At 36.7% G+C, this 13,091-nt stretch overlaps 1 protein-coding gene across 3 annotated transcripts; it reads right to left on the reverse strand.

The window, feature by feature from the left end:
* Nucleotides 1–9,468: 9,468 nt before the first annotated feature.
* LOC137024826 (H-2 class II histocompatibility antigen, I-E beta chain-like) lies at nucleotides 9,469–12,828 on the reverse strand. 3 transcript variants are annotated; one of them, XM_067392722.1, is made up of 5 exons: nucleotides 12,758–12,827; nucleotides 12,379–12,651; nucleotides 11,997–12,278; nucleotides 11,447–11,560; nucleotides 9,469–11,353 (listed from the first exon to the last, which is right to left on the reverse strand). In XM_067392722.1, the coding sequence occupies exons 1-5, from the start codon at nucleotides 12,759–12,761 to the stop codon at nucleotides 11,331–11,333; spliced, it is 696 nt and encodes a 231-aa protein (XP_067248823.1). In that variant the 5' UTR covers nucleotides 12,762–12,827; the 3' UTR covers nucleotides 9,469–11,330. The 3 variants fall into 3 exon arrangements, with proteins under 3 accessions (XP_067248823.1, XP_067248821.1, XP_067248822.1); XM_067392721.1 differs by having other exon boundaries at nucleotides 9,470–11,353; nucleotides 12,379–12,654; nucleotides 12,758–12,828; XM_067392720.1 differs by lacking the exon at nucleotides 12,758–12,827 and having other exon boundaries at nucleotides 12,379–12,694.
* Between the last annotated feature and the right edge of the window lie 263 nt (nucleotides 12,829–13,091).

The raw sequence follows: 13,091 nt of genomic DNA on the forward strand, positions 1-13,091 counted from the left end.
TATTGTATTAAAAGGGCAGCTATAAAAAAAAGCCAGTGTTGAGCAGCAAACAGGTATTTGAAGCTGCTGGTGTCTCTGGAGTCTCAAGAAGCTCTCCATGCAGGCGGGCAGTTGTGCGTAAAGATGCATTTTAGACACCACTAACCAAACCTAACAAAGAGAAACATTTACAGTGGGTGTAGAAATACATTTTCAAACAGTTTTATTGCTGTGGTGTTTTTTTGCAGCATGGGATAGTGCATAGTGCATTGTACAAATAGTGCATTGTACTATGCACTATCCTCCTTTTTATACCATAGCTGAAAATGGCCAGTTATGAGCTCCACATATCTTGCAAAAGTAATTTTAATACCCTCCATCTCACTTCCCAGTATTCCAGCCCAAATCATCACCCACCAGCTCCTTGCTGACGTCGCAGTCTTGTTGGAACGTGGTGGCCATTCACCAACCATCCAGAAATGCATCCATTTAGACCATCCATTGTAGTACGGCATTAGTCAGTGAATAAAACTATTTAAAAATGAGTCTTCATTTATTTCTAAACCCACTGTAAATGTTTCTCTTTGTGAGGTTTGGTTAGTGGTGTCTAAAATGCATCTTTACACACAACTGCCCGCCTGCATGGAGAGCTTCTTGAGACTCCAGAAACACCAGCAGCTTCAAATACCTGTTTGCTGCTTAACACTGGCTTTTTTTATAGCTGCCCTTTTAATACAATTGATTTTTTTGATAGGAACTTTCATTAATAAGCCTTTATCTGACCGAGTTCTGCTGTGCTCTAAATCACTCACAAATCTTATGATAATTCAATAATCTCCATTCAGTTTCACACAATATTAGTTGTTTTCATGCCTTTTGCACAACATTGCACCATTTCATGCTTTTCATCTTCAGAAAGATCTTTCTTCCTCCCCATATTGCATGAGAACTGTGACTTGCTTAATAATGTGGAACAACCTCTAAGTAGGGTTTCCATAGATCTGGCAAATTATTTTGTCTGAGATTGATACCAGTTATCTAAAAAGACATGGATAAATAAACGAACAAACATTTTCTTAGAAAAACTAAAATCTGAATGTTTATTGTACAGAAATCTTACTGATTTGTCTCTTGCATAATAATTTGGAACGCAGTGTAAAAGAAAATACAGTACACCCAGAAATGTTCTCATGGTTTACTAATCTTTTCGCTTCTGACCAGCTGTCACCAGGGTGTGCATGAGAGTCGACTTCGCGTTTGACAAAGCAATGTGAAGGTTCAAGCTTTCATGACGTTCTTCTGTCTTGTTTGTTTCTCATTATTATTATCGGTTATTCTGTGTATTTTGTTGTGAGCATTCATTTAAAAAAACAAAAAACATCCGACATCCGTGAGTTTCTCTGTGCGCTTATGTCACACCTCAAGTTACGTCAATCATGAACTCTCAAGTCTCAACCCTCTCGTGCACGGGCAGGTGACAGTTGGTCGCTGGACAGTTGTAGCTTTAATCTACAGTTTTTAAAATTGTTAAATATTTGGTATTTTTCTGACAAACACTTATCGTTTCACTTCAGAAGACACTGATTCATCCATTGGGGTCGTATGGATTACTGTGGTTACTGCTGTATGTGCTGTTTGATGCTTCGACTTTTAGGAACACATGAGCTTGCATCATAAATCTTTCCCAGAGATTATTTATTTCTCTAAAAACGTTAGTTTGTGTTTATCTGAAGTAGAGTCGTATACATCTCGGATGGCATGAGGGTAAAAGATGAGTAAATGGTGAGGACATTTCTGAGTGTACTCGTTATTCTTTTAATTCATACAGAATTTAAAGAAAGAAAAAGAAGAAGAGGAACAAGAGGAGGAGGAAGCCAAGCAAGAGAAATTAATAAGAAGTGTTGTAATGGTAAATCTGTTTTGAAATAATTTGTTTTTCAAATAAAGGTTTCCAAGTGATATCAGATTGTGTGTATACATGTGTTTTTGTTGTACTTATACTGTAACTACATGAAACAAGAGTGTAACAAGCACCACTTTAATTTACAGCCCGTAATGTCATATTTACCCTGTAACTACATGAAACAAGAGTATATTTCCCCAGTATTCAAAAAATTGCTATAATTGTAGTTTTAATTGCCTTGAAACAACTTAATCAGTGCACTTTTGCAATAAAACAAAGTACTGTGTAAAAGCACTGATATGTAGCCAACCCTATACATTTTTAAAAAGCCTTTATATATTTATACATTATTATTACAAAAAGGTGTGTAGTGTATGTTCTCTCTAAATTTCTCCCAAAAGTAAGATTGTTGTCTATCATAATAACCCTTAGTTCTAAAATACTTAGTTCTAAAATACAGTGTAAATAATTTGTGGTAACACTTTATTTTACAGTGTCCTTGTTACATATGTTACATGTACATCCCATAGTAATTATGCATAATAACCCTCAACCAAACCCTAATCCTACCCTAACCCTATAACAAGTACATGTTGTTAATTAATATTACTCAGTACCTAAATACATAATTACACTGTAATCTAAAGTTAAAACTCCTGGGTGTCATGGATGCACACAGACAAGATGTTAGGATCCAGTTGCAGCATATATTGGTAAATCCAAAACGTAAATCCCAAGACAGGCAAGGGTCAAACTCCACGTAGTCAGTCCACAAACAAAAAGCCAGGAATACAGCGTGCATGTAACAAAACAACGAACCACAAACAAAGGTAGAACCAACTGAGTATAAATAGACAGACACTAATTAACAAACACAAAACAGCTGAATGCAAAGAAGGATAATGAGTCCGGGAAGTGGGTTATGGGAAATGAAGTTCTAAACAGTGACAAAAGTCTGTGTTGGAGTGCCCTCTAGTGGTTTAGCTAGGGCACTCCAATTTGTGATCATGACACTGGGACCTGGAAGTTTGACCCGGAGTGTTTTCTTTGAGACCAGAACTGAAGGGACACTGAATTTGCCACGACATAATTGGCGAGCCAGGAGCCAGGAAGAGGTTGGGGTGGGACCACGGTGGCCGTGCTGGTACGAGGCCTCACAAAACAAAGGCGCCATACAAATTTGCTTATATTTGTATGGTAAATGAGAAATCAGGTGGGTGGCGCTGGGCAAACGTGACTCAAGGTCAGCGGTCTATAAAAAGTGACGTAAGTTAGAGAGCGACGAGACAAATGAGCAAGCTATTACCGCGTTTCGACATGTTTCAACAGTGCAGGGGAATTAAAATGCGGTAAGTTTGAATGTTTTATGCTGAAAGTGTTGTCGTGAAAATGAGATTATGAGTGGTGTTTTTTTTTTGTGTTCATTATGTGCAGACGCACCATTGTTTTGAAGCCTTCTATATTCCTGACTGTTGTGGAGACATTAATTGTTTACAGAAACTGTCTTGTTTGATGTGAGCAGTATGTGTGTCTGGTAGTTGGCCATTTTGGGGATGTTTGACTCTGAATGAATCAATACAGGTATATAGAGTTTTACGCTACATGAGATGTTCTTAAATTATTGTGATTTATTTTGTATTTTGATTTGTTGCTTCTGCATAACAGTAAAGTGGCGTGAGATCACGTTTTCAAGGATACAGGGAGGCAGTTCTCATCCATGTTCCAGGTATGAATATTCTTGCAAAGAGTAAATGTTTGTAAGCGATTTGATCTCATGATTGTTTTATTGATTTGTAGGTGTTACGTAATGGTGGTGTATCAAACACACGACGAGGAAGAGTAAAGTTAAACAAGTCTTTACTTGATAATCCACAGGGAGAAACACAGAATCCAGAGCAGAACATACTCCAACACATACCTTTCACAAACGAGACCCGACAAACAACTGAAGACAGAAACTTAAATACAACGACAGATTAACTCAAATAACGAACAGATGTGATGAACGTGATTGGTGTCCATAGTAACTGATTGTGGCAGGAAACTGGAACAAAGGAACACGTGACAAAATGAAAACAAACAAACTGAAAGTCCATGTGAACGTGACAGTAGGGGAGTTTGTCAGCCACTGTTTTCTTTTGCCTCCATATTAATGTACTGATCTGGTTTATTCTTGGTTAATTCAACTTAGCATCCAGTAGGGCGCATTGTGAGACACGGGGAAAGAGGCTGTATTTTATTTTCTCTGTATTGTATTTTTCTTTTTTTTTCTTTTTTTTTGGGTGCGTGTATTTTTGGATTGGTTTGTTTATTTTATTATATATATATATATATATATATATATATATATATATATATATATATATATATATATATATTTTTTTTTTTTTTTGTTTTGTTTTGTTTTGTTTATTATTGTACCTAATATTATACTTGTGGGATTCTCTCTTTTTAGCATTATTGGGCAGTGTGCAAAAATTCCCATCATGATCATCACAGTATTGTCCTGTTTGCAGTGTATCACATTTAAGGAGATTGATCGATTTCTGGTTTGACTATATATGTGTTTTTTTACATGTATGGCCATGGTTTATTATTGCCTTACCCATGTGTCTTCCATTATGCAATTTTAATATGTCCTGTTTGGAGTAAAACTCAGTATTAATTGATGTACATTGTATAATAATAAGAAATAAAGTGTTATTTGTTACACCAGCACCATTTCTGTCCATTAATTAGGATATATAGTAGAATTTCTCTATTGGCCTACAGTGCATCTAGATATTAATTTAGTTGTTTGATTGTCCCACTATATATTTGTAAACAGTTAGCAGTGTGGAGAAGGTGCACAGAAGGTCACATTTGTTTTGTGTGTCCCTTTGTGAGCTAGCACCTGGGTGATAACTGCCTAAGACTTCACCAAAATTAAATTAAAGATAATTGAATTAAAATTAATGAATTAAAGTATTAAAAAAAGAAGAAGTGGCCCTGGGAGTGGCACATGCATAATAAATTAGTAGAGTAGTATTTACGCAAGAAGTGCATTTTGTCTGAATGGAGCAAATATAAGTTTTTACGCATGAAGTGCATTTGTCTGCCTGAGTGGGGCACATAGAAATATTTTATATATTTATATACAAAATAATATATACACACACACAAGAAGTGCGTTATAGCTGAAGTGTGTCATCGCACTTGTCTGTGTGATAGCCAGAGCAGACAGAAAAACCCACACTGAGCAGGGGCTCCTGGCTGGCTGCCAATAGACAAGAGCTGTTAGTTTTACTATCAAAATAAATCATCAAAAAAATCCATCTTTGCACTGCAGAAGTGACTCAACCTGATGTGGTATTATTTAGACACATTTACATAGACTGCTTAATGCAGCTCATTGGTAAATAATGTTGTACGAATGTTTTTAAATAGAATTTTTTGAATTTAGAAATAAATATGTAAAAAATTAAAACAGTCTACGTAAAGTGTAAATATGAAAACAAATATATTTACATTTACCGCCAGAAGGTGGCGGTAAATCTTTATGTGTGAGTCATTCATCAGTCGTTCAAAACGCAGATTCATTCTTTGTTTGAAACTGTTTTCACGAAATAGAGCAAAAACAGACATGTCTAATGTTAAATCACTTAATATCAACTTGTTTATTGGACTTCAATAAGATTAGTAAGTATCACATTTGCAATCATGCCAATACTCGGAGAAACAGGAGAATATTCGTGTGATATTACTTAAAGGGTTAGTTCACCCAAAAAAAATTCTGTCATTTATTACTCACCCTCATGCGTTCTACACCCATAAGACCTTCGTTAATCATCAGAACGCAAATTAAGATATTTTGGTTGAAATCCGATCTTTAATGTTGTGGGCCTATTTTTCTGCTGGAGGTCCTGCACATCTTGTTCAGATACATGGTATCATGGATTCTATCAAATATCAACAGATAAAAAAACAAAACCTGACCGCTTCTGCTAGAAATCCAATAATGGGTCGTGGTTGGATTTTCCATCAGGACAATGATCCAAAACAAACATCAAAACCAGCACAAAAATGCGTCACTGAGCACAAAATGAAGCTTCTGCCATAGCCATCCCAGTCCCCTGACCTGAACCCCAAAGAAAATGAGTGGAGTGAACTGAAGAGAAGAAGCACCAACATGGAGCTGGAATCTGAAGGATCTGGAGAGATTCTGTATGAAGGAATGGCCTCTGATCTCCTGTCAGGTGTTCTCCAAACTCATCAGGCATTATGGTGAAGACTCAGAGCTGTTAACTTGGGAAAAGGAGGTTGCAAAAAGTATTGAATAAAAGGGTGCCAATAATTGTGACCAATGTGTTTTGGAGAAAACATTTATTTCATAATGTGATTTTCCCCCCACTTTCAATTCTTTTCCTTCAATGAAAGGTTAGATTTTTGCTAATTTTATGAATTAAAGATCAAAGGGATAAACAATGTAGATTTATTTTTACAGTCATCTTTGATCATATTTACCAAGGGTGCCAATAATTCTGACCACAACTGTCAATAAATTTTATTAATTATAAGAACTGTAGGTTTAATTTGAATTATGCAGTTCTCTTTAGTGTTCACATTTCAGACCAGGCAGCTTCTGGAACAGCCGCCTTGACAAATGGGAGCAAATAGACTGAAGTCTGTTTGACAAGACATGAATGCAGAGAGAAGTGGCTGATGGGCCTTCAGCTCCCCTTCTGGAGGAAGTTTGACACTTCTGGAGGAGTCAGCATGGAGAGGACTGATACAGAGCAGGAAAAGGTGAAATTTTCACTTGAGACTTTTTCTAAGGACAATTTTGCCATCCATTATGCAATTTTGTGGCAGGATTGATCAAAAGCCAGACTGAGCCTACAGAGACCACTTCAAATCTTATTAATTACAATACTAACTAGATTTCTTTTGATTATTCACTGGTCTCACAGCAGTTCTTTGTATTCTCTGTTAATCTAACATTCTGAATTTGCTTTCAATAGGTACCAGTCCAGCCCTACTATATGAAAGAAAAGGAAGAAGTTCCTTAACAGAAGTGGGAGTTTGACTCACCAGTTGGTTAAAACTGAGGCTGGATTTAGCATAGTGAGGGTTATTACATCAACCAACTAGTGGTAAAGACATAAATAGATTACTGACTATGCAGACATTCTCTGGTAAAGAAAAGGGAAATAGGACACTAAAAAGCAACAATATTGGTCACTCCATTTTGTTTAAAGGTAGTTTTCTTGAGTAAGAATAGCTCTTAAGATTTCAAAATTTTGAAATCACAAATGCTGTCATTTTTTTTTTTTTTTTTTTTTGTCCATGGATCCAAGATTGTGTGGAGATCTCCAATATTTTTTAATAATTCAAGAGCATCCACAAAAAGTTTGAAAAAGTGTAATTGTGCAATGAATGCTACATTGCATTTGAGAAATGGAAATTGGCTCTCTCAACTGCAGGCCTAGGTCTCTATGATTATTCTAAACTACTTAATCCACTTTATTTTGAAAAGTATGGTTTACGTTCGTGGTGTTAAACTCATGCGACTGACATGTTACCAGTTCAGACTCGGTCGTATTCCACTTTTAATAACATATTCATTCCCCATTCAGTTCACAAGCTGCTGATGCAGGCAAAAATGAATGATGCTTTGGCCAGAGACGCGTGAAAGCGTGTGTGAAAGATGAGAGACTGTGTTTGGTGAGACACCAAAGACAAACAAATCATTCCAATCAAAACAGCTGTATCTACATTTAGTGGGTTTACAAGGCAGAATGTGCCAAATAAAATAATGGCCATGGATGAATTCGGCTAACTATCCTGGCTTGGGTTATTGTGTGAAAGGAATAAAACAAAGTGTAGTGGGTTGAGTGCTTTCCAGGTAAAAGGTCTATGCTACTGAGTGAGATGAAATGAGATGCTTGAGAGATTATCTGGTGATAACAGGATTCAGTTTGTAAAACAAGGAGAAACAGTTGAACTGGCCAAATGGTGAGAATAAATTTGAAATTTAGTGTGCCTAATATCATCCACAAGGTGGATAAATAGTCAGAATGCAGATTAGATGATAAACCCCAAATTGAGCAGAACAGAAACTGGGAAGTCATGGGTTCAAGTCCTGCTCATTGCACTGAAAGTATGAGAGCCCAAAAAGAGCCAGGACAGCTCTGCCCACATTAAATTTCCATAGGTCACACCAAAAAGAATGGATGGCCAGATAAGCAGATGTGTTAATACATGTTATCACTAACAAAAATACTTATTGTCTCTATTCACAGGTGACAGGAACCTGGAAATGGTTCACTTCTCCACCAGTAAGGACCAGTGGAAACTCTAGGGTTTTAAAATCCTAATGTCTTCATTGGTTGGGTGAGAGGCTTGGACTTCAATAGGGCGTCTGCTAAGTTTTAGACCCCTCTCTTTTTTCAGTTTTTATGAACCTAATATAGTAACGTGTTCTGATTGGTTTGGGGTAACAAGGAGCAATAAGAGGCGTATATAAGACAGCCGCTCTGGGTGAGGGTGTTCCTCTCTCTAGAACTGTGTAGAAATCTTCTTTAAACAACCTTCTTGCAAGAATAAAATCAACAAGGACATTTCCTGAGTGTTTGTTTCATTACATTCTCACCACTGAAGGAATAAAGAACTTTCCCACAACAATTGTCACAGAATAAGAATGTGAATAACTCCAAAAAAAAGAACCTCATTATTCCAAGGTGATGATCTGTACAAAGAAAAAACCTTCCTGTTTTTACAACATTGTTGTCGTGTAAGTCTGACGTCACATGCCACCACTTCTGGGTCCAAACACTGTATCAGATGCCAAAAACAAACCACAAATGGTGCTAATATACACTTGTCATGTAATTCTACCGAAAAATCCCGATCCTGACCTTTATCTTCATACTGAAATCTCAGATGGTCGGACAGTGATTCATCTTTTATAAATCATTAAAATGTTGGTGTTCGGGATGCTGTGAGTATGTAGTAGCGCACACAGTAAGTTTTAAATAGCTCATGTGTAGTAAAATGTTAAATGTGTAGTAAATATAAACAATGCACATAAACAGCTGTTGAGATTTATGAGTAAAGGTTTGGACCTGGAAACAGTATTCTTACATCATGACTTAACAAGCACCATTGTGTTTCCCTTGTTTTTTTTGGCAGGTATTTTCCTTCCATGGATGTTTTGCTGCTCAGTTTGGTTTCCTTGTTTTACGGACAGTTTCTTTTGAAAATGTTTACAAAAGGGCTGTCAAAGTTAATACTTATGATTGACTGAATGTTATACACTGTTAATATTAAACATTGTTAATGAACTAATTCAGTTTTAACTGTTTCATTCTGCTCTGTGTAGTTACTATAAACTGCTCAGAACATTTAAAGCTGATTGGAACTGATCAAAGAGGCCAAAGCTTAATGTTTTTGTAACATTCAAACAATCTGTTTGAATGTAGCATATATAAAAAATTACAACAGTGCTGATTAAACCATTAAAGACAGTAAAATGAAACTGCTGTTAAGAAAGTTTATTTTATAGAAGGCTATATTTACTTTGATTTATCAGAAAATGTCTTGCATTTTCACATTTTTAATAAAACATGCATTTTACTGTTTATTTAGCCATTTGAAGAACAGGGACAGTAATGTCCTCATAATGTAGCAAAGCCTGACTGCACCTATATTACGCAATATATTATGCAATTTTGGCCCCATATATGTCAAACCAGTACACACACATACACACAATCTTTATAAGTATGCAGAAAGTTGTTTTTAATTTTTTATTTCCATGTTTGCATTTCCTATTGTGAATGCAGTTTGAGAAATAGAATCCGAGAAGAACAATAGCATTGTGCGGAGTTAAAAAAAAAAAGAGAAAAAGAAACAGAAACAGAAATACACAACCCAGGACAATATTTCAATATACAAGTAAGAGTTTTGTGTACATTACAGTCTCATCAGAAAGCTGGAGATCACGTCCTCTGGTGGTGATATTAAGGAATTGTAGGTATATTTTGTCAAACTCTCCTCTGTTAAGCCCAGGATACACTGCACGAGTTTAGCAATCCTATAAGATCATTACAAATCACACTTTGCAACATAAATCTATTAAACTTGGGTACGACATGCATGTAGACTGTACGATGACACCTATTACCTCGTAGGCTACGATGCAAGTTTCGATTGAAAAAGAATAAAATATCAGCATGCACTAGAAAATAAAAAGGAAGCAGTGAAAGAATAAGGGAAAAGGTAAACAGTTTTAAGATTTAGCGCCATGTCGCGTTAATTGCATGTCACATTTTTATTGGCTGGTCAGTAGATGTAGGTCGTAGCAACAAACACACTGTGTGTTGATCATGCTGAATTTCTGATACTGTCAGAAAACTATCGTAAGCTATCTTTGGTCGCAAGACTGGGAAAATGGCCATCTTTGAACCTTTCTCACTGTATGACATAGGACCACCGATTAAGAGCTACGATCACAGAAATCGCTACGATTGTTTCAAGGTGGCAATCTTTCGTCTGGGACAGCCAAAAATTGTGCAGTGTATCCCGGGCTTAAGACCTGCATTTTTGTGATTAAAGGATTAGTTCACTTTTGAATGAAAATTAGCCTAAGCTTTTCTCACCCTCAAACCATCATAGGTTTTCTTGACTTTCTTCTTTCTGATGAACACAATCACGGAAATATTAGTAAATATCCCAATGCATTTATAATGGGAGTAAATGAGACGAATGAGTAAACCAATGAGTAAAAAAAGTGCCTCCATCTTCATCCATCCCCATTATATGTACTCCACACGGCTCCGGAGGGTTAATAAAGGCCTTCTGAAGCGAAACGATGCATTTGAGACGCGTTAATTTAGTTGTGATGCGTTAAAATACCCATATTTAAACAAGTTATGAAGTAAAATATCCAGCTTCTGCCAGACCACCTTCCATATTCAACTTATGATGAAAACGGAACTGGCGTCGCATCAGTTACACTTTTTCCGTAAGTTGAATAGGGAGGGTGTAGGCCGTAGCGTAAGCTTTGTGAACTGTGAGAGTTTTACATTTTCATAAGTTGAATACGGAAGGTGGTCTGGTGGAGGTTAAATATTTTACTTCACAACTGGCTAAATATGGATTTTTTTCTTATACAAACTCATCGATTCACTTCAGAAGGTCTTTATTAACCGAGCCGTGTGGAGCACAGGTTTATGATGGATGGATGTGATGGAGGCACGTTCTTCAGCTCATACTCATTGATCCCATTGACTACCACTAGCTCGGATGCGTCAGGAGATTTATTAATATTTCTTTGATTGTGTTCATCAGAAAGAAGAAAGTCATATAGGATGGCTTGAGGGAGAATAAAGCTAATTTTCATTTCAAAGTGAACTAATATTGCATGAAAACACAACAGCTGACTTGTCAAACCGTAGAATTATTAGTATTAATGTGGCACAAGTGTCCTCCCTGTCAAAGGAAAAATATAAATTATGTAAATACAGATAAATTAAATACTGGAACTTATTAAGAGCAATATGGCTACAGTACATCTCCACTGACCTGCTGATTTCTTCTTGTAGTAAATGAGTCCAGCAGCTGCTATGATGACTCCCAGCACCAGACCTGATGCCCCGATGACAATTTTATTCCTTTCAGGCTCAGGGATAGAGGGATCTGTTCGAGTAATTAGGATTTTCATTTTATTCTATTTTGCTACATCAAAATATCCATAAACTCTTTCCCCGCCAGTGTTTTTTTTTTTTTTTTTTTTTAACAAAATGATGGAGTAGATCACCTCCATCAACACCCCCAAAGCTCACACAGTCCTGTACCACTTACTGGGTCAACATATCTTTTGGTAACATTAGACAGTTTTGATTTATATGCTGTTTAATGTTTGATGATAGTATTATTTTACATATCTAATCGCTTGTTTCTGCTTTTTCTTGCCTGTGTTTTGATTTGTACTCTTTCAGAAGATGTGTAATAGCGTCCCCTAGCGTATAACAGATAATACACAGAATGCCGGAAAATGTTGTCAATGGCGGGGAAAGAGTTAAACAGCATTAATTAAATATGATTCAGCAACACAGGAGAATTGTTCTTTTACCCCAGTCTGTGATGATGGGCACATTGGAGCTGGCATGATCCACCACACAGGAGATTCTCTCTCCAGATCTGGGTGTATATTCAAGGTAAGAGTGTATCTGGTAGTACCAATCCCCATCAGCCTGCTCCTCAGTGGATGTCACATCAGTGGTCACCTCTTTACCATCTCTTGTCCAGGACATTTTGATTTGTTCAGGGTAAAAATCATATGCACTGCACACCAACACTGATGGATGCCTGCCACCAGCCTGCTTCACTGAACTCAGTTTGATTTTTGGCTTCACTAAATCAAAAGAAGCAACATTGTATTTGAATAAAACAGACACACCTCCATAGATAAAGTTCTCTCACTTAAACCCAGCTAAATGTTTTGTGTCATTTACCGGTTTTATCACGGATGGCAGAGTTATAATTTTCAGCATTAGGTTTGCAGAAACTCTCCACAGCAGTTTTCAGGTCCTGTAGATAGTTGGTGTTATTGTTCCAGTACTCAGCATTTCTCATTCCATACTCATTATATCCAACATACTTCCCCACAGTGCTGTTGAACTCTGATACCAGAACTTTGTTGAAGACATAAGAATCGATGTATACCATATCACTTAGGTCAGATGAACTGTAGATGCATCGTAACCACTGGGAATTGAAATACCCATCTGCTAATAAATAAATAAATAAATACAAATGTAACAACCACATTTATATCATGGTTTTGTCATCTATAAATCATCCCATTACACAAGTATGCCTTAATTCACTTACCCATGCCACTGAAAGCAGAAACAATCAATATGAAATATAAATACAAGCTTAGAAACTGATGGTTTCCCCATTTCTGCATGTGTCAAATGAAATTGATTCATACATTGTCGATGTTCATCAAGTAAATGTCTTAACTAACTGACCAATCAGCATGCAGATGCTTACGTGTCAAGTGTTGCTAAGCTGTATATTATATTATTTTGGCTGGCTCTCTGAGGGCTGCAACCAGAAACTTTCACTTCAACATTTTGACACACACAAACACTCACAGACACACACAGACACACACACACACACACACACACACACACACACACACAGGAATCACAAAACG

Source organism: Chanodichthys erythropterus, chromosome 8 (assembly GCF_024489055.1).
Source record: "Chanodichthys erythropterus isolate Z2021 chromosome 8, ASM2448905v1, whole genome shotgun sequence".
Lineage (NCBI taxonomy): Eukaryota > Metazoa > Chordata > Actinopteri > Cypriniformes > Xenocyprididae > Chanodichthys > Chanodichthys erythropterus.